The sequence below is a fragment of the Arvicola amphibius genome, chromosome 8 (genome assembly GCF_903992535.2).
Source record: "Arvicola amphibius chromosome 8, mArvAmp1.2, whole genome shotgun sequence".
Classification (NCBI taxonomy): Eukaryota; Metazoa; Chordata; class Mammalia; order Rodentia; family Cricetidae; genus Arvicola; species Arvicola amphibius.
The window spans coordinates 96486396-96510113 of NC_052054.1; the positions used below are offsets into that span (position 1 = coordinate 96486396).

General features: G+C 34.8%; 1 protein-coding gene across 1 annotated transcript in view; it reads left to right on the top strand.

The window, feature by feature from the left end:
* St8sia4 (ST8 alpha-N-acetyl-neuraminide alpha-2,8-sialyltransferase 4) overlaps positions 1-23718 on the top strand; it is an 89268-nt gene that overhangs the window by 34945 nt on the left and 30605 nt on the right. Inside the window, exon 4 of the mRNA XM_038339316.1 lies at positions 9193-9486. Coding sequence (XP_038195244.1) covers positions 9193-9486 — 294 coding nt within the window. The remainder of the gene's footprint in view (positions 1-9192; positions 9487-23718) is intronic.

The window sequence follows — 23718 nt, forward strand, 5'->3', positions numbered from 1 at the left end:
TTAGCAAAGACATCTAAGTGTGTGTGTGTGTGTGTGTGTGTGTGTGTGTGTGTGGTAGGGGGAGTTAGGTGACCTTTAATGTTTAGCTTATATATCTGTAGGATCTCCAGAGTTTGAGAATCAGGCAAAAGTCCAGGTGCAGTGTTTGATTTAAAATAATCATGAATAAATTTTTAAGGCAAAGACAGTGAACTACTAGAATTTTCTCTTTAATTCCTTTATAAAATCTAAGATGATCATTTTATTTAAAATGAGTTCAGCAGATACACTTTGTCTTAAGACTACATATATCATCAGGGAATATGATCTTTATAATGATTTAAGTTAAAGCTGGCCTTGGGAGTGTGTGTGTGTGTTCACATTTATGAAAAGACGAAAAGTCATATGATAGTGTTTAGAGATTTATGAAAAAGTTGGAATAAAAAGGTCATATTCATTATCATAATGGTAGATTTCTTCACTGATAACAAGGAGTATAAAATTGAACATATATTTTTATACTATGTATTTAATTAATTATTTGCTTCAAATCTTAAACATATTTTAGCATAGATTAAGGACTTTGACAGCTCTGCTGCTCTGGCTCTGAGACAAATGACCAGGGGCTACTCAGAACCCCTGTGTGACCCAGGTTGCTCCTCAGGGAAATGGACTTATGATCATGTTACTTTTGTATTTTGTTGTGTTTATGAGAAATTCAATGTTTATAGTTCTGTGTATGAGTATGTTTGCGTTTATATTTGAGTGTTTGCAATGAATTTTAGAATCCATGGATACCAAATATTTTCATATACTTAGTCAAATATGTTATATGAGTATATGTACATATGTGCACATTTTTTTGTGTTTGTTTGTGTGCAATTGTGTTCAAGTGTGCATGAAAATCAGAGCTCAAACTTAAATGGCATCCTCAAAAATACCACCCATTTCCTTTAGACAGGGCTTCTCATTGGACTGAGGCACACTGAATTGACTAGACTGGTTGACTTGTAAGCCCCAGAGATCCTATGTTTTTGCCTCCACATCACATAGTCATATATGTGTACTATTGCACTTGGTATTTTCATGTGGGTTTGCGAATGAAACTCAGAATCTCATACACTCAAGGCAAGTTATTTAACTACCTGTCTTCTTTTTAGCAAATTATTTTCTTTACTACTAGTAAGAATGAATGACACAAAGAAAAAAATTAGATACAATCTGAGGAGTATATTGTCTAATGCTAAAACTGACATAGCAAACAGTGTGATAATGAGAGAGAGAGAGAGAGAGAGAGAGAGAGAGAGAGAGAGAGAGAGAGAGAGAGAGAGAGAGAGGGAGGGAGGGAGGGAGAAGGACAGGGAGAGGGAGAGGGAGAGGGAAAGAGGGAGAGAAAGAGAGAGGGAGGGAGGGAGGAAAGGAGGGAGGGAGAGGGAGAGGGAAAGAGGGCGAGAAAAACTGTTACCATTGTCTTCAATGAAAGCAAGACAGCTGCTCCGGTCCAAGTGTGATATTTGCTTACCCTATGATTTGAGACTTACTTCTGAAGGTCCACTCCTGCCAATGAATGCTTAGTCTTAACTAATCAATTTGTCATTTATAAAAAAAAAAAATCTGAGATAAATTCTGGGACATAAGTATTAAAATCTCACATTATTTGAATCCTTGCGAATGAGAATGATCACAAATAGTAAATGTTAACAAAAGATGAGAGGAAGATGAAATTAGAAATTACAAACTCACTGAAGTTATAGGAAAAATCCAGGCAAGATGTAGGCAAGGTGGAAGAGTGTTGAGTAAAAAGGAGGGGTTGGAAGAATGGGAGGGAACACGCCATCAGAGGCAAAGAGAGTAGAAAGAGGCAAAAGTATGAGAAATCTCCAAGATGTTGCTCTTGTCGGGGCAGCAGGAGTAACAGGAAGTAGGAAATGACTCAGAGGAGTGAAGAGAACTCTACAGACAAGTGTTTTCCTGTGTACATTCATATCTGAAGGGTTTCAGAGACAGCCCGGGAGGAGTTCAGTAGGAGACAGGAGTTCATACAAAAGGCATGATAGGTGGTAATTCTTCTCATTGTGCAAATTGGGCGGCTAGGACTAATCATTGGGCTCACTTAAGGGGCAAAGCATGAACTGGCAATGAGGGTGCCTGGTACTAAATCTCTAGAAACGGGCAGCCACTGCATATGGATGCTGAGTGATTAATTGGGCATTCATTGATCTCTGGAACTTCTTGAAAGTCTGACTTACCAATCTTCTTGTTTGGGATAGGTCTACTCACACAGTAAAGGGCCTGCTGTCAGGTGCAAAACGAAAACAAAGCAGTTACTTTAATTCTGTACCTGACAACAAAGGAAGTGACCTAAACAGATGTTCTTATTTGTGGCCTTAAACAATGAGAGGAAGTCTTCAACACAGTGAAATTTCCAAATGTCTGTAAGTGCTCTGGCAGGAGACCTTGGGAGACTTAACAGATCTAAGAAGGCTATGGCGATTTTATATCATCCTTTCAAGAAAGAACTCCCCATCTAAGTTACTTAGAGTTGATTTCTAACTACTTTCCACAAACATAAGAGGTGAGATTTATATCAACGAAAATGTTTAACACCGGTGTGTCTATTATGTGACGATTTTAGAATTGTACCATACTATACGCAAAGACAATAAGAGGGTTTCTGGCACATGATCAGGGTCCATAATTAGTTTTTCTAATCACAATAAATTGCTCATCATACATGAGTTACTAAGTTTCAGTGTGATAGCTTCGGTTTCCTGATTATTAGATTTCATTTTGTAGTGTCATTTTTAAGTACAATTAAGCATGTCAATGAACCTTTAAACTTGCCTTATTGCTTACTGAGTGATATTTTTCTATTCAATATGGAATACATGTATATATAGACACATATGTGTACAATTTCATGGATATTTTCTGTTTCTAAACTGAGCATCTACGAAGAGAGAAAATACAAAAAAAGGACAATTAAACTTTTGAAATCGTAAAATAGTTTCTTGTCAGTCACATAGGTTTGAGTTAGAGTATACTGGTAGAGGTAGATGAAAATAAAAATGATGCCTGCAAACCTGGGCAAATATCTCCTGTGTAGGAGATCCCACTCCACGCTGTTAAGTCATGCGTTCTAGAAATATCCTTGTGATTGTCGCACTTATGAACATTTCCATCTTTGTTTAACTGAAGTACAAAAGGACAGTCTAACATGCTTATTTGTGCCTAAAACTTCCATTTTACAATGGATTTGCATTTTCTTTCTGGGATTTCTTTAGACATTGAAATCTCCTATTCACTCCACATTTTACAGTGATGCAAAAGATTACTCGAGTTTGTTAAAAAAAAATTCTTAAAATTCTTATGTCTTTCCTCATCAGTGTTTTCATGAGATGTCACCTTTGCATTTATACCCAGTTGAGGATGTCATCAATTACTATATCAATAACAACATTCACATGTGTTAGTTATAACACCTTATGAAAAATACATGTATTTCTTTTGTCTTCTTTTTTAATTATTATTTTTTACTTAAAAAATACCAACCCAAATTCCCACTCCCTCTCCTCCTCCCACTCCCTCTACACACCCCTCCCTCCTCCAATCCTAAGAGAGGACAAGGCACCCTGCCCTGTGACAAGCAAGTGAATTTTCTGTTTTGTTTCTTACACCTTGTTTACAGATAGCAATACCTGCATGTAGGTGGATTTCTGTTTCATATATAAAAGTTTTATCAGATGGTTTTTGGCATTTTTACTAATGCGTGATAATTATTTTCTTCCAAAGCTTTCATACATTTGATTTGATTGGTATTATGTCTATATGGAGCCTCAGACCTTCAACCCAGAAAATGCAGAGTGGCTGTCAAGTCCTATATTCCAATTTTATCAGCAATACTGAGATCAACAAAAAGTCTAAAATATGAGAGGTGGAAGACTTTCTCTGTCCCTTTGCTTGACTCTTCAAGTTGAGAACTAAGATAGAAGATTGCAGATAGCCTGAAAAGCTTTCTTTATGGGACAGATATGGTTTGACAAATGCTAACACTAGCTATGGCTGAGAGATTAATGTTAACTCAAAGAAAGGTAGGTGGATTTGGCCACAGCAGAAAAAATATATATAGAAGCTTGTTTGAATATTAACCACAGCTATGGAAAATACCCAAATACAACTCACTCAGAGCCACTTCTTTTAATCTAATATACCTAACACTCTCCAGATACACAGAACCCATGTTTCAGCAGAGTCTTCAGTGAATATATATATATATATATATACATACACACATATATACATATATATATATAATTTGAAAAAAAACTTGAGTGAATAAACAGTGGCTAACTGAATGACCAAGTTTTGCTGACAGTATTGATAATATCTGTCCACATTATATTTGGGATTAATAAGATCCTTGAAGAACAGCATGACCATTAAAACAGCTAGGGAAGCATTTTGAACATAGTGCTATGTTTGAACAGTGAGTTCTTGATGAATGAATGAATGAGAGATATCCTATTTATTTAGAATATAGAAACATAATATAAGAGAAACGTTGAGAATGATGATAAATCCAATAAGTAATTTCTTGCTTGGGAGTTCCATGATCCTTTAGAATTCATACATGCAGCAATCATTTCTTTCTTTGTGGATTATAAGATAATTTATATAGCCGTGACAAATAGACGCACTTTCACTTCACATACGGATTATAGAAAAACAATAATTTACAGTATGGGGTCACAGAAGAAAGTTCAATACTTCAATGAAGTCGGATCCATATCATTCCTGCAAACGCTGTCAATAATGTGGAATTAGAGAATTTATAAGCTAAGAATAAGCTTGCCAAGGCTTCCAAGTTTGTGCATTTTTAAATTTTTTATTTATTAAGAATAGTTTGGAAATACGAAAATAATTTGATTAAAGACAAAGGAACTCATCGCTATTAAGTGTTCATATCTTCACAGCAGTTTGGCTTATCAAGATCTGTCATTCTGAAATCGGCCACCTCTGTCTTACAATGTTAAGAAGAAACTGAGTAACCACACAACACTTCATAATTTATCGAGGCACTCTGTTTAATCGCACATTCTTCACTTTCAAAGAAGATATTTAGAAAGTCTGAAACTTTGTGTTGAGAAACAGTTACAGTCTTGCTTTATCAGCAACATTGCTGCTTCCAGCATCTAGGCTAACTAGTTGGCTGCACTGCTACAGGGAAGCATTGCCCGTTCATTATGGTAGCTTATTTAATATTTTACTTGATTATGTGATGTTCACCTATTTATATAATTAGATATCTGGCTTATCTGCATAGTAATTTGCCAGCTACATGTAGTCATGGTTCTATTCTTTATTTCCAGTGTGTGTGTGTGGGGGGGGGGGGAACCATGCTGCTCACTTCCACAACAGTGATAAAATGGCCTTTTATAGCCAATGTAAGCTACGTTTTATGGTGTATCTTTTTCTCTCCTTATTTTCAGTATATTTACGACCATTCTTCTTGAAGCCTGAGTGGTCTAGGCTCAAGCTGTTAAAATACCATGGTTAAATTTATTTTTTATTCTACCATCTCCAGTTGTTCTTTTTTAATTTTATTTTCGGGATTATAATATTTGACATCATTTCACCCTTTCCTTTCCACTCTCCAAACCTTCCCATATGACCCTCCTTATTTTTCTTGCATATTATATCACCTATTTTATTTGTTAATTTTTTTATGTGCATATATGTATATGCACATATATTCCTGGATATAACCTTCTCAGTCTCTATAATGCTTACTCATATGTATGTGTTCAGAGCTCATTATTTGGAACTGTATTACCAACTGAAGTACTTCTTTTCAGAGAACACTTTCTTCTACTCTGCATTCCTATAGCTCTCTCTGTGTGGATAAGGTCTCTTCCGCCCACTTTAGCAGGTCTAAATACCCTTTGGCAGTCAAGCTGGTGAGAATTTATAGACACAGCTTTTGACATTCATAGGAGATACAATGTTCTTTAAGTCATCATCATCCTCATTGAACTTCATTTTTTTTTTGCATTAAACATGTTTTTTTTTCTTTAAGATCAACCCTATTCTGAAACAAGCAAGCAAACAAAAGCTTTATATAGGAGTCTTTATGCATCCAAAGTTTAAAATGTCTTCAGTTAGTACTGATCTCTAATTGTTGTATTTCTTTTTAACTCTCCTCATTTTTAAGATTATGCCAAAAATTTAATTTTCATTATTTATTAGTCCTTTGAGAATTTTGAACAATAATTATGATCATTCAGACCCCTCTCCACTCCTCGCAGGTCTAATCCTCCTTCAGTGCCTGTCCAGCCTTGTGTTCTTTTTTTCCACCTATCAAGTCTAATTTGTCCTCCTCATACATCCTTGGATATGTGATCTGCCACTGCAGGGCAGTAGACTTACCAAGTGCAATACTCTTAAAAGAACTAACCACCCGCCCCCAGCAGCTATCAATTGACAATAGCTCCTTGGGTAAGAATTTGTGCCCACTCTTCCTCTCCACATGGGATTTGATCTGGCTTGAGCTTTCATAGAGTTTATTCATGCTGTTACATTTCCTCTAACTTCATATTGCATCTGCTCTACTAGATCAGCAGGACAAAACTTCCTTGTATTTACCCATCATCTCTAGACCTTATAGCCTTTTCTATTCTTCCAAAATTATCCTTAATGCTTGGAGGGAGGGGTGTGACATATATGATCCATGTAGGACTAAACATACCACAGTTCCTTATTCTGTGTGTCCTGCCCAATGTGGGTCTCTGGGTTAATGACTGTCTACTTCACATAAAGGCTTCCGCAATGAGGGTTGAGAGATGTATTAATCTATGGGTAAGGATTTATAAAGTACTTAAATATTATGTTCATTTATCAGGTATATGTCCACACAATTGTGTGTCAGAACTATGTTTAGTTCATGTTAAAATAGTGCACACTGAGGAATTATGGGATTGGACAAAAGTCTTTAGGCTATAAGGAAATATAAACAGAATAATCATAACTCTTTCTCACTCAGTAGATGATTCAGCAGTAAAAACTTTCCCTCTCTTTAGCAGAATTGTTTCTGATTATTTTATATTATTGGTATCATGAAGTATAGATGTTATCTACAAAGAAAGCATCTTCTGAGGTTTTATGGGTGTTTTTTTCTTTTCTTTTTTAGCAGTGAGCTATGTATGGTGTCATCTATCTTGACAGGATCTTGTCAGCTTTACTGTTAATTTATGATCTTGGATGTTACTCGAGATAGCATCTATAATAATAACCCTTAGAATAGCCTTTTCTCTACAGGATCCAAATTCACATTATAATCAGACTGATTAACATGTTAGATATTTTAAATATTCGTGTGGTGCAGGTGTTAGCATTTCAGATGTTTTTGTGGGCACTTGATGTCTTAGCAGTTAAAAGGTGGGGGCAGAGGGATCTGGAGTACACGGTTACCCTTTACAGTGTAGATATATAAGGCTAAAACTATCTATATGTGATTGAGAAAAAATTGGGCTACATGGAGACCCTGTTACCCAGTAAATTCAAACCAAATAATAATCATGTGTTAGATCCTCAGTATGCCATAATTTTCGTGACAGATTTTTTTGATAATGGCACACATTATAGAGCATTAGGTGAAATATACTTTCTATTCTTTTGTCCACTGTCCTGGAAATTTTTGCTTTTCTGAGTGCAACAGCCGTTCAGGGCTATCCTATTCTGACTGTCTACATTATAAAGGAAATGATTTACAGTTCAACTAAATTAGTGACATGGACTAAGAACAGGTAAAATCTCTATTACACGAGATAGCGTGCATAAAGATGTATGTCAAAATATAACCTTTAATTTCTAATATGCAAATATTAAGTGTCAATATTTTTCCCCTTTAAATAGCTCCGCTGGATAATAATGACTTTACCTAATAGTGTGAGATATAAAATATCTATTGTTATAGGTAAAGTTGTAAGAGATCTATTAAATAATATATATTAATTAAGAGAGATAGAGTTATATCTAAGACAATGTTTCTACAGTAGGATACACTATTTCCATTTTAATGGAAATTTAAGTTTTTCAGAATTTAATTGATGTGCAAATTCATGGAAGAGAAATAAAGAATGTTGTAAAACTAATGAACTATAAGATCTATATTCATTCTTTCGAGGGACGGACGGGGGTGAAGCTGTATTTTAGATATTGGCAGGTGTGTGTTCATGAATGCATAGATGGGATGCATTGGAAAGACATTTTTCTTTTATAGAAGATAAAAGGCTTGTTTGAAGAAAATCTAAGTGTTCCTTTACAAACTAATTGAAACATGCATTCCAACAAACTAAAATAAGTGTATTAAGGGTTTCTTGATCCATGATTAATATGAAATATTCAATACAGCATCACAAATCTTTCAATATGAGAATGAGATCGTGCTTCATGAATAAATTTAGGTGTAGGTTCTTTTTAAAACATCTTGATTCCATGGTAAAACTCAGAAACACATATCTTATTTCTTTCTTTGATATGAACCCAGGGATGCAGAAGGCCCTGTACTGCAAGAATCTACAGAGTAGCTGCAGGAGGATTAGAGAGGACATTTCTCCTACACATTTAAAATCTCGGAACGTCGGGCTAAAAAAAGATAATTTTATTTTGTTATTTTATTCAATATAAAGGTCTATAGGAGGTAGTGGACAGTATTACACAAATGGTATAGATTCCCTTAACGAAGAGTATTAAAAAGCAAGCTATTCAGCAATAATTATAAAGGTGTTGAAAAGACTCAAGCCCGACAAACAGGACAGAGCCGACCAGAAAGTTCATTGTTTTCTTTATGTGAACAACATATCGCTTAGCTCTCCTGCTGCATAACAACAAAGCCCTCATAAATTTGTTCTTATAATTCCACTTATTATGAACTCCTATTATACAGATTTGTGAAGACAAAAACTATCTAACAGATTAGATGAACTGGAATTCTACTGGGAGTTAACTTCTTTACTGAAAGTAATATTTCTAATATTTTGTTGATTCATTGAACATGTAATTTTGCCAGGTAGTTTAATTGGGAAGATTTTTTTTTTGTTTTGATATGCCTATTGATGAAAAAACATTCTAGTTCCTCATTTTTTTCATTCACATCATTTTACGAGTAAATTTTTCATATTTATTTTTCATTTTTCCATTAATTTTTTTCCTCAGGTGTAATCTAGCTCCCGTGGTGGAGTTTGCTGCCGATGTGGGGACTAAATCAGATTTTATTACCATGAATCCATCAGTTGTGCAAAGAGCATTTGGAGGCTTTCGGAATGAGAGTGACAGAGAGAAATTTGTGCATAGACTTTCCATGCTGAATGACAGTGTCCTTTGGATTCCTGCTTTCATGGTCAAAGGAGGAGAGAAGCACGTGGAATGGGTTAATGCATTAATCCTTAAGAATAAGCTGAAAGTGCGAACTGCCTATCCATCACTGAGACTTATTCATGCTGTCAGAGGGTAAGTGGCTGGAAAGGACCAGTCTGTCCTTGGCACAATGAAACGCGTAACTAAAGATTTTCTCTAGCCAGGAAGGAGAATCAGTAAGACCTCCAAAGTAAACACATTTTCATTATCTTATAGTGCTTTCTATATTTTCAAATATGAATTTTATTTGTGTACTTAATTTTTTTCCCGCTTTGGAAATGCAAATTGTTGAATTTGACATTGATGCCTGCTCATGAACAAAGTACTGATTTTTATTTCTTCCTGTGACTGAGGGTAATAAGAATTTGCGGTAAAACTGATGACATGCTAAATGTCTAATAGGCAATGTGATGGACATACAAGTGTTAGGTTTGTTAAAGGAGCAACTATCTTTATATGAGGACAATCAGTAACACAGGAGTTTAACTGAGACTATATATCTTCATGCTTCATACCAGTATCACACTTGCCATTTTTACAAATTATGGTACCATTTCCCTTTTAAGAAAACAAGTTCTTGCCGGGCGGTGGTGGCGCACGCCTTTAATCCCAGCACTCGGGAGGCAGAGGCAGACGGATCTCTGTGAGTTCGAGGCCAGCCTGGTCTACAAAAGCTAGTTCCAGGACAGGCTCCAAAGCCACAGAGAAACTGTCTAAAGAAAACAAGTTCTTAACTAAAATTATATAAGGAATAATTCATTGCTTAAAAATAAGAAATGACAAAAAGGTCAGTGGTATTATGTACACAGTAAGTGTGTTAAATAAATAGATTCATGATACATATATCTGTTTGTTTATGAATGTGTCTTAAGTATTAAATACTGTACATATAAATATGAAGGAAACATTGGTGAATGCAGAGGCTGTATGGTGGACCCACAGGCATATGATGTTCCAGCGACATTGTAGCAGAGCATACTGGCAGGGATGTGTAATTTCTTCCTCAAGTTCGCAAAAGCTTAAAATGCAGTCTTATTATTTGACTAGATTTAAAAAGAAATAATAATTGTAAAGATTAATAAAGAATGGATTGGTAGATAAAAGTCAGACTCGAGTGACAAATAACATGAGATTTGGAGGAGAGGAGGGAGAGGGAGAGGGAAAGAGAGAGAGGAGAGAGAGAGAGAGAAAGAGAGAGAGAGAGAGAGAGAGAGAGAGAGAGAGAGAGAGAGAGAGAGAGAGAGAAGCACTGAGAAAGTTAAGTGAGAAATGAGTCTACACAGAGCCCATTGTGAATACTGAAGCACAGGCTGGGAAAGTAATTTGGGAATTTGTTAGGGGGGAATCACCTTTATTATGAGTGAAGTACAATAATATTTTTGAATATGGGATGTCACATCCTGCACATGAACAGATATTTTAATTAATTTACTAACAGGAAAAAGAGATATAGGCTGGACATGGTGGATGGGGACATAAACACCATGTTTAGGAAAACAAATAAATACAAGAATAGAATTCCTAAAAGAAAAATAAATAATCCAAGTCCAGAGTTAAAATAGTTTCTTTGTATAATAGGAACTATTCTCAAGGTTTTTGTTTTGTTTTATTATTGAAACATTTCCCTGAAAATGTTTACCATTTCCCATTTAAGCCTCCAGAGTTTCTTACATGATACTATCCTCTTCACAATTAAATGTTATAATTGGATCAAGTTATTCAATATGCATTACTATGTTTGATGAGATGTTTCATATATATATTCATTTAGATTATAATTAAACTAGATTTATTTCTAAATGAACAAATATCCTTTTATTTTAAAATTTGACTGAGAAGAATGAAATATTTCAAACAGAGATTACAATTTGAATTGATTATGTTAAAAACTCATACTTTTATATCAGTGCTGAGTATCACATTGCTCTTAAAAGTAGATCTCTTTCTAATTTTAGACATATATTCTCCAGAGATAGATGATTAGGTCTAGAAACCACATACTCAACTCCTGATTAGAACAAATATAAAGCAAATTTAATATGTCAACTGATATATGTTTGCTGGATTCTAGCTAATATTCTGTAGTTAAATACCAAAGCAAATTATGAAATTGAAACTTCAACTGTACAGTTGAAGTTATTAAGCAGTTAGAAACAAATATACTTAACAAAATATTAATGAAAGATTTATAGACATTTTATGTCTTATTTTGTTTTCTTTTTGTGCTTGAAAGTGTCTGCTCTCTCCCAGGCAGGCAACTAACTCTTGGGACACTCAAGTGAATCACCTGCCTTGCCTTTATAGTAACTAAGTCAACAGCTATATTTATTTCACCTTGTAAAGTGTAAAAAAAATCAATTATTTTTTCTTCAGTTGTCAATATTTTATGTTTCATCTTATTTATATTTCTCACATAATTATTTTTTGAAAACCATTTCAATAATTTGTAAGTGCTGTAATCCAAAGAGCTTTGAGATAAATCCGATAGTCATAATGTGTGATATGTTAATCCGTGGTCACCATGTTTTCTGTCGTTTTGACCGGAGTGATTCTTGACTTTGCTAGAAGGTGTATTATGACATTCTTACTCATATAATTGTGTACCTTCCTCTAGGGTCAAGAGATGGAATCCTGAAAGGTGGCATGCAAAAAAAAAAAAAAATAGTTCCGGGGTAGCCAATCACCTTTCAAATGAGATGGAAAGTTGTAGACATGGTGTATCAAAAAGCAAATGCACATAAGGAGTTATAGAACTAACATTACAGGCAGTGTGTCGTGTCCCTTCAACTTGTTCTGTGTAGCTGTAATCCTAAAAGAGAATAACAAACTGTAAACCCTGGTTAGAACAAGATTACAAGGCCATGGTAAAACAGGACTTATCTGAAATTAACAAAATCAAAATCGAAAAGATAAAAGTTTTACATATTTAGCACGGTAAGTCCTACTGGCTTTTTCATCTGAAAACCTGTGGTTAAACAGTTTAACGAAATAGTTTCAGGTCCTCTATTGGTTACTGGTGTGGACTGACTGATGAAAGGTTAAGGGAGCAGAACACACAGTTTCCAGAGAGTATTACTATGATGCTGAAACACGATGACCTTTCTGAGCGCTACAATTAAAGACAGGATGATTAAGTGATAAAGGGTATCAAGGTCCCTGAATATAAGGATCGATTGGAAGTTATCATACAGTCAGACGATATTATTTAAACTATGTTATCTGAAAATAATGAAACGACTAACTTTAAACTCTGACTTAATTTTAGTTTTGTTTTCTTGGCACCAAAAAAAAATTAACAACCCCCAAACTCAGGAAAGTCTTAGGTTTTATTGGAATGTATGATCTATCTTTGAAAGTCATATGAAGTTAAACCAGAGGAAAAAAAATAAAGAAGTCTTGTAAAATAGCAAAAGGGAACCTAGTACATGAATGAATATTTGGGATTAAAATCTAATGGTTACCAGAATATGGAGCAAGAATATGAAAAATTGACTATAAAATAGCCCACATCTCACTGAATTCAGAATTTTTATTTTAAAGGCTTAATCATCATTCATTAACTCACAGAATGGGGTTTTTTGTCTATATTTTGAAAGCCCTAGGAAGTAGCACAAAATCTATGCTTCATGAGCTTCATGATTATCCTTCTGTTTTCTAACGTTTATTGATTCTTTGTGGATTTCACATCATACATTGGGTCCCACGTCTCTCCTTGTTCTCTCACATCCCATTCATTCATCCTTAGTCACAAGCATTTCTGAGTCATTGGTGGGGTTTGCGGCTTTTGGTTTCTGGTACGCCACTGCTAATGGGCTCTCACTGGGGCTCTTTTGGGATATTCTGTTGTTTTGTGTCATGGAGATCCTGCTCTTTTGGATCTCTAGGTTACTCCCCTTTACATGCTCCAACAGTTCATAGATTCTGTGGATCTTGGGCTGGGCTACTCATAGCCCTGGTTCTTTGCCTGGGCGGTAGCTGGGTTGGTCAATTGCCAGTTTTCTTTCAACGTCACTACCCAGGGAACATAGTGTTGTATGTATAGAAGTTCATATGTACATGCTAAATAGTGAGATAAAGTTTGTTTACTGTCTTTTATAGTCATTGGACATTTTTGAATGAAATTTCTTTAGTATCATTTTTTTTCTCATATCTATTTCATCCTGATCATAGTTTCCCCTAACTCCTGACTCCAGTCTCTCCTCCACACCTCCAACTCTCCCTCAGATCCACCCCCTCATCAGCTTTTCTCTTCTCTGAAAAGACTACACCTCCTAGAGACATCAATGTACATGGCATAATATGTTACAATAATACCAGGTACATATCATCATATCAAGGCTGGACAAGGCAATCCGGTATGACGGAAAGGATCCCATAAGCATATAAAAGTCTGAGTCAGTCCCCAATTACGCTATTAGGAATCTCACAAGAACAACAAACTACTCAGCAGAGGCCCTGGATTAGGCTCCTACAGGTTCACTGATCTCTGTGAGCCCCCAAGAGTCCCATTCAGTTGATTCTATGGCCTTGTTCTCATGGTGTCCCTATTTCCCCTGGGTCTGTAGGGTCTCCCACGGGAAATCAGCAAAGCCTGACACATTCAGCTGAGATAAGAATTTTTGAGGAATTTTATTAGTAAGGAATTTGCAAGGATAATTTGGAATAAAACTATTTACAGGTTTGAATCTCAGATTTATTTATTTTTATTGTCTTTATAGAGCTATATATTTTTATCCACTCCCCTCCCTGTAGAAAGAGGCTGCTTGTTTGTTTCCCATCCTCCCAAACCCAAAATAATCACACAGAAACTGTATTAATAAAGACACTGCCTGGTCAATCTCTTAGGTGTATTTCTAGATACCTTTTATATCTTAAATTAACCCATCTCTATTTTCTGTGCATCACCACAAGGTTGAAGTCTACCAGTGAGGTTTGGAAGCTACATGGCATCTACTTGACTCCACCTACTATCTCTACATATCTCTTCTAGCCTTTCTATATTCTATGAAGCTATTGGCCAAAAGCAGTTTCTTTATTACCCAATGGCAATAAAACATATTCATAGCATACAGAAGGGAATCCCACCTCACCTCCTTTCCTCCCTGCTCTCCTTGTACGCTCTCCTATCATCCCTAAACTTCCAATTTTTTTCAGGAGAACTTGTCTTTTTGTACTTCCCATGTAGATTAGATACATGTGTGTTTCTCTTAGGGTCCTCATCCATTTTCCTGCAAATTTCAAGATAACATTATTTTTCTCTGCTGTGTAGTACTCCATTGTGTAAGTCTGCCACATTATTTAACCATTAAACTATGAGTATCGACATTAAGACATTAATAACAATTATATTTCTTTGCCCTCTGAATTTTTCTGATTCAAAAGTGTAAATTTGTACACACAGGATATGTAAAACTCTCATGTCATGCTCATTTCTATGCTGTTTCCTTAAATATTCTCAGGTGTTTCTTGTCTACAGTCTCTTAAAAACTAACTGAATTTTTTGCTTGTTTGTTTACTATGAAAGCAGATACATCCTTCATAAATATTCCACTTTAAAGTATATTTTGGAACAAAAATAATGTCTATACACTTTAAAACCATTACTACTCAGCTAACCGTTTTCCCCCACAGTTAAAGATATGTATTTATGCACATATACATGTATATGAAGTTGTATTTGTGTGCATGCATGTATAGTTTAATATATAGATGCATGGGTGAATAGACAAGTAGATAGATAAGTAAATAGACATGTAGATGGATGGATGGGTAGATGGATAGATAGATAGACAGACAGACAGACGACAGATAGATAGGCAGGCAGGCAGATAGATAGACATGTTGATGCTGGATTTAGTCCTTCTGTGTACTTTTATAAAAGTAAAGTTTTCTAAAATACATATATTTTTAAATAAATATAAATTTGTTAAAAATTCATGAAGTATATTCTATTTGTTGCTTACATGGATATTAAAATGCAGTAAGCACATGTATGTACTAAATACACATTCCTTTATCTTCCCATATATTATTTATGTATAATATATACACAGAAAGCTTGTATACTAGTATAGCTTTCATAACACATTATACTAAGCATATCAAAGAATTACTTTGGACTTTTTCCTCTTAATTTTTTTTTAGAAAATACAAAAACTAATGTTATATTTGGAAGTCCACAAAATGTTTAAAATCTAGTATAATGATCACAAAGTAAATGTACAGGTAAAAGATAAGCTGGTAATACCATAAACATGTATTTTCTATATGTGATCATGTATACATTTGTGTGTATTGGCATTGCTTACTTGGTATGCTAGTATGTATATGAATATATGCTAGCAAGTGCATATAAAATGTTAATATTTCAGGCATTAATTATAGTTTATGTAACAGAAAAGTGATTATCTGTTTTACTCCATTCATGATGTTTGTTATCTATTCACACATGAGATGGAGTTCCAGGGTTTAATATGGCCTATAATCACAACACTGTGAAAACTGAGGTAGAAGGAGCTTCAGCTTGATGAATTGTGCTACACAATAAGGCTGTACTGAAAACAAAATGTGGTTCTACCTAAACAATCACACAAACCACACTTTCAACATACAGTGAATTCCCTTAGTCTCAATACATTCCTGACTCAAATGAACCCAGGAATGTCTTGCAGGTCTCAGAAATTACATGTTGTCATTATCAGATATGTAACAAAAATCCCCTACTTTATAAGTATGTTGTTATTTGATTTGTATTTTTGAACTTCTAGTAATTTCGCCTTGTGTTGAAAACATACTCTTTTGCATTCATTGTTTCAAGTGACTAAATTTCTCATTGCTTCTCCCATTCTGCATAGAACATAATATCCTAACTCATCTACAGTTGTGTAGATAGCATCATTATTTCTTGTTTTTCACTATCCTTCAAATAAAATTATGGGGAAGAAGGCAGTTTTGAGCTAAAGTTTCCAGAAATTTGCTGAGCAGTTGATATATTCTCTTGTTATCTACTCTTAAAAGCACCTGTATGTATTATTACTTTACAGATGCCACAGGAGCATAATCCTTAACTAAGGTAGGAGAGCGACATTAAGTTAGAAGGAACTAAACATGGATAATTTTTGCCCTCTTTTCTCTATAGGAGGTATCTCTGTGTGGTAGACTTCTACTTTGTCACAGAAATGTTTCTATAAAGGGAAGGAAACTGTAGAGTACTTGGTGTGCTAGATCCTGTGACAGTTATAGCTCTTAACAGCAACAACAAGAATTATGCATGCCTACTAAAATGAAGCATTTTTTCAATTTTACTAATGACACAATACAAATTTAAAATTTCAGTTATTGAGTTTGTCATTCACATGCGGAAATCTGCCTACATAATCATGTGTGAAGACAGATAAAGTGCTGTGTGAATGTAAGGTATTTCTCCCGAGAAAATTTCATGTGTGCTCCACTAGCCTTCAGAAGTGTGATTCAGGCCAGATCCCAGCAGAGTGTCCAATCAAGCATAGGCAGAAATATCTCCTAGGTACACTTGAGGAAATTGCTTCTGTCACAGTCATTCAAACAGATTGTGTTGGAGTACTGAATAAACTCAAAGTCATGGTTTTTTTTTTTTTTTGGCTTTTTTTTTTTCCAAGACAGGGTTTCTCTGAAGCTTTAGAGCCTGTCCTGGAGCTAGCTCTTGTAGACCAGGCTGGTCTCGAACTCACAGAGATCGCCTGCCTCTGCCTCTCGAGTGCTGGGATTAAAGGCGTGCGCCACCACCGCCCGGCTCAAAGTCATGTTTTTAAAAAGACAAAATAGAAAGACTTGGAAAAGGAAAAAAATATTTATTATAAGTAATTTCAGAAGATGGCTTATTTGTTTTGATTTTAGCTTGCTCTCAAACATTCCCATATAGCTTCTATTTTGACCTATGTGCAATACAACTGCAATATTTCTCTATAAAATATGTGCCCTAGTTTTATCTTTTTGATTAGCAAGACAATGATGTGTAGTAGTTGTTTTAAACTAAAGGCAACTTTTTTATGAAAGAGTATTTCTCTCTATTTCTCCGAGAATATTCAGATGAGTTACCCGAGGCAGCATCATTTTGTCAATGAATTAAACTTTAGCCACAATATTGTTTCCTTGTGGCTTTCATCCTTTACACAATACTAAGAAATATGACCATGTAGGTGGCTCATAACTCAAGACCTTCGCATGAGTGGATTCAATGTGATCGAAATGCTAATGGCACGTTTTAAAATGTGGGTTACTGGGTTACTTCCTGGGCAGGCGTTCTCCCTGTGGTCTGTGTACAGTTTGTGTTTTCTTTCTCAACCTTAGTTTAAATGTTCGAGTTGCATGCAAGTCCTGTCTCTGTTTCCTTTTTCCAAAAATGTTTTGAGTTCTGTTTCTCTGTGTTCTTCTCACAAGTCATATGCTTCTCTATTGTAAGTCATTAAAATGTGTTCCTACTTTGCATGACAGCAAGGATCAATGTATTGATATCCCTCCATACGTAATAGCGCTAAGGTTTTCTGACATGTTCTGTTAGATGGGGGCACATTCGAGCAGAGAGGAAGATGCCCTCTTGAAGAAGGTCAAACATACACACAGGCAGCTCTTTAAAGTATGGTTGGGAGTTGTCTGCAGAGCAATTAAACATACACAGAAAATAATGAAAGTGAGCTAATTATATACTACTTAGAAATTATGTTCTCCTTGGAGAATTATGAACAGGAAAGCTGTCCCTCAAGGGTCAAATCCAGGTAATGAGAACAGAACCTTATAACATATCCCCTGTCAATAAATTAAGTAATAAAGCTGATAAGTATCAGCTTGTTCCCATTATCTACTAGGTTGCAAAGTTGATACTTACTAAATTTCACCTTCTTATAGTAGTACAGTGGTAAAATTTAAGAGCAACTTGTGATGAAAAAAGTAACTGGTGTATCTATCAGAAGTGGGCTCCACAATATCTCCTAGGAATGACAAAAACTACACCATTTGAAACCTCACAAACATACATGTGTAAGCATGACCTGAGCAATGATGACATCAGTAAACATGGTAACCTGCAAGGGCCAAAGCTCATGAGTCCTAAGTCCTACATAAATAACTACAGCCATCTAAGGTAGGTTGAGTAAAGAAGAAATAGCCTTTCTCAGCGAATAGCACAGTTGGTTATCCAACACCAAATGATCAGCCCTGAAAAAACACACAGAAGTGAAACCTCGCATATAGAGTAGGTTGTATGTATGTGTTGAGGAACAGTCACACTCACACACACACACAGACACACACGACAAACCCCCACACAGAAAACAACAATCATAGAAAAAGAGGTCATAAATTTGTAACATAGTAAGGTACCAAAAGACATAGATGGGAGAATTTGAAAGGAGTAAAAAGAGGGGGAAATATATAATTATATTGTAATTTCAAAATTAAAATATGTACATAGTTTTTTAAAAAAATCACAATTAGAGTATATTAATTAGAACATCAAGACTAACCATTACAAATTTGCCTTATGGTCTGAAATAGCAACTGAGTAATATAATTTAGTTACTTATTTTTCTTTTGCATATTATCTACCAATATCTTTTTAAACATTTTATTTTAAGCAATTTATTTAATCTATTAACTTAATAATTTAGAATGGTGTTTTGTGTTTGTGATACTTTCCAAAATTTCTTTAAACATTTTAGCATGGGAAAAACCTCTGATTTTAATAATCTTTCCAATGCCATGCTGCAATTTAGTAATCACAGCAGAAGTGTATATTTTATATACATATATATATATATATATATATGTACATGTACATATAAAAGTTACAGGAAGCAGATGCATTTGGTTCATAAGTTATATTCATTACAATGGTTTTTATTCTGTGTTTCTCCATTTTTGCAGTTTGCTCTTCCATTTTAATAAAAAAAAAAAACCATAATATAGTGATTGTGGTTTCCCATCCCCTCAACTCCTCCCTGTTAGATGAGAAGGCTCATCTAACTCCAGCTATTTCTTTCTGTCTCTCTTTAGAAAGCAAACTAGTCTATCTTTGTCCTTATAGGATTCACTCTTCTAGTTAGGGTACCTAGTTCACAACTAACTCCAGAAACTCCTTTGTTTCTCTGAACGTTCAGGATGAAAATGGAACATTATATACTAATTGAAATTGGACTAATCTGCCTAAGATAGTCTAATTTATATATAAGGAAATGGATATTTGGTTTATTTGGATCATTGATAATGCACATTAAATCATCAGTTATGTACTTCAAACAAACAGTGTGCTTACACAGTGATTATGTGCACACACTGCCTAAGTTTTTTGCAAAGAGCAGATTGAATCGAACATCCAATAAGTCTTGTGCAGCACAACGGGACTCACCTCCAAAAGCACGTAGGTGATAAATCAGACCTCTCTTCAGAGAAACTGAGCAAACACGTACTGCATTTTATTTTCACGGGACGTTTCAACACAGCCATGGCGTTGACCAGCATTATTTCCATTGTTAAGAATTTTATTTTTGATGAGAGCATCAATCAAATGCCAGTGATCTAAACTGTCAAGTACAAAGCCTCTTTCAACTTCTATGCTCCACACTGTCCCAGAAAGACCATGTGGTGACTCCAGCAGACTGTTATGTAAGGTCTAGGCCGACTGTACTGCTCTGGCTAGTCAGTTCTTAGGAACGCAGACTGCTGTTGTTCCAGAGAGTAGAGACTTTCACTGTCAAGGTCAGATTGTTTTCGTAATGAAAACAGACTGTGTTGCTTGAAGCACGCTGCTATAGAGATAAATTGCTCTTTGTCATCGTTGTAGAGATGACATGGGCACAAGGATCCATTCCCTCTTCTGCAGAACATAAAGGTGTAAAGAGATAGTGTCACAAAGTAATTAAGAATTTGTCGGGACAGAGTTTCAGTCATCAATTGAATGGACAGTGATTCCTTGGTCATCAAAACAATGCTTGTTTGTTTGTTCTTGAGATTGTATGTTAGTCATGTTTCCATTCCTTTGCTTCACTTCAAATCACCCCAAATACCCTCCTCTACACTCCTTCAAATCGCAGCCTTTTTTCATTAATGCTATGACATGCATATATTCATATATATATATATATACACATATATTTTCATAAATAAACCTATTGAGCTTATATAAAATCACCTGTATATTTACAGGGCCAAACATTTGTTATTGGACAATCAGTTAGAGTGCTTCCTTCCTGGAGAGGGCCACCTATCCTGTTGCCGACTTTCCTCAGTTGCCTGTAATCCCTTTTGTAGGGTTGAGGCCTCCTAAGTTTCTTTCCTGTTCACATGGCCATGTTTGTTAGTGTCCTCTTGCTTAGCTCACATTTATGCAGTCAATTTTAATGACACTTGAGAGAACTATTTAAACATTAATACCTAACACCGAGTTTAGACTCAAATAATGTTATTAGAGATTCAAAATGTACTTGCTCAAACTGCAAGTGTGAATAACGGTGACACACTACATGGCAACTGGTTATAGTTCAGCATTCAGAACGAGAGGGTTGATGCTACCAATTAATATTTTTCTACTACTATTAATAAACTTTAGTCTAGAGAATAACATATTTCTTCAAGTTTATTTACTTAAAGTAGGATGATTTGTTGCATGAAATTTCTAATCAACACTGTATGCCATTGATGATCTTATGCTCTCAGTAGAACTCTGAAAGCATACTGAAATCTCATGGGCCCATAGAAAATATTTTCATTCAACACACTGATTTTGCACCAAAAGTATCTGTTTCTCATCGGTGCTTGGAACCATTGTGTAAAAATCATAAATGTTCGAGGAAAAACTCTTAATCTTTAATTTGTATTTGTTAAGAGGAAGTCTTCTTTTAGAGATTTGTGGAGTTAACTGGTGTATGCTCAAACCAAGTAGCCCATCATGAGTAATCGTTAAGAAAAGTCCAACCAGCAAAAATCAACACTGCTAACATTGTTTTCTTTTTTAATTTTTGAGGTGACATTTTTTTCTTTTTTCTTTTCTAGAAAACATTCCTATACCAGAAAGGTTATTCAGATTTTTATTTTATGGGAAGTAACTGACACAGACTATATTCCTAAAAATATTCCTATAATGTACAGACTGGTACAACACAAAATACATTTTCTTTAAGAAAATTTACTGCAGCAGAATAATACTTAGAATTTCCTGAGTTCCAAACATTTATATATTATGAATATAATCAGCCCAGCTATATATCATGGTCATTCCTTTCCCAGGAAGATGGAGATGGCTTCTTTGGTAAGGATCTTTGAATAGTCTGTAGTTGCAAGTAGGAAAACAAATTTCAGAAGTGACAGAATTGCCAATTGACAGAGCAGATGTGGGGAAGGCAAGGACTTGAGTTACATCCTTATGGCTGTGTGAGCTATAACTGGTCAGTGAGTCACAGAGGAGTTTCCAGAATTACAGTGTAGACAGCAGTACAAACCAAAATTTTAAGTAATTATAATACCAATGATAATTTATAATAGTGTACTGAATACTATATATATTACTAAAATTCCAAATTTACTAAAATGTCCATGATCCAAGCTCTATAATTCTATGTCTTAAAGTCTATGGTGCAAAGAGTAATAAGACAATAAGAACAATTACACAACTATTAAAATAGGGAACATCTTTAAAAATAATTCTAGCTGAAAAAAAAAATAGCCAAGACAGATTCATGAATGCCTCTTTTCTTTTAACTGTGATGTATGGTAGGTTTGGTATGTCCCCATTCTGGTTTTCTCATTTAACTTTGGGTACATAGGAAATATGTACTTGTATTTCTCGCTGTTACAGAGTGTGATAATAAGGAGACACATTGTCAATGCCAAATATCCAGGGAACTTCCTGAATAGCACATGCAGATGTCATTGTAAAAAGGAAAACTGGATAAACTATTTTCCTTTGTTGTATTCTCTGGGATTTATACAATGAGAACACTCACAAAAGTTAGGGCTTTACTCCCTGAAGTAACACAGTTCACAGTGTTCTAAAAAATTTCCAACATAACTGAGTAGAATCTATTTAGACAAAAATTTATTATAAGCTGATGCTTCCAAGACTGGGGAGTGTGTTGTGTTGCCATCCAGAAACCTTTCCAGAAATTTGTATTAGAACACCACTTTGACTCATAATGACATGAATTGCTTGGGGAATTTTGCTACCTTCTGAATGATCTCAACCTTTTGAGATGGGACTTCCTAACTGACTAATGTTAATGATATTAGGACACATTTCTATAGCTTGCTATTTATTATAACCATATATTGGAAACTAGCTTTGTAACCTTTCGAATTCCCCCATCATTTACCCTAGGAAAACTCAAGGATTGGTCACATGTATATGAGTTTCGGTGGGTACACAGTCAGAAAAAACATACTCTCTATTTCTACTTCAAACTTAGTTTATATGAGCCCTGAAATACATACTGTCCTCCACAAAATAAGTTAAAATGTCTTAAAATACTAAGAAAAATGTGTAACTATTTAAATATCTGAGCACACTCAAAGACAATATTTTATTATAGGTATTAATTGAGTTGCATTTATTACTAAGAATAAATACAAAATGATAACAGCATGAAATCTCGGTATAGAGAATGGGTAGTTTTAAACTTATAGATATGTTAAAAATATTTAGTTTCTTTATAATAACATCATTTGCATAGCTAGTAAGTTTATATGGAGTTTTAAAAAATAAATCTAAGATAATATAATTAAGTCTCTTATTTCAATTACCAGGTTTTTAAGCCTGACTCACCATCAACAAACCCTCATTTAGTGGCATTCCCAGAGTTTCTGTTTAAAGGACTAGGTCTGTATGTACCAAACCCTTTACATAACAATATAACATCATATTAGCATGACAGCCATTGTCCAATCTATCTTTCCTCTTTATTTTTTTTCACATAATACCATTGATGCAAATACTTTGTATCATTTTAAAATAATATTTTAAAAGTTAATGCATCTTTATTTATGTGAGTTATACTAGTTTTAGATCTGTCTAAGACTTGAGTTTGCTTCTACACAGATTTAAAAAGTAATTTTTTACAATCGAGAAGAAATAACTAAATGAACTGTCCAGCTCCAAGCCCAAGTTTTCAAATAATTCTAAAATAGAATTTCAATGGTTATTTTTTCCAACTGTAAAAGAAATAGCAGAATTTTGATCACTACATTCCGAAGCGTTTCATTAAATCCAAGTTCATTTATCTGCTCAGACATTCAGCTGACGTCTGCAGAGCAAAATCAAGCTCTCTTTTTAGAGATCTGACGGATGGCGTGATGTGCTAT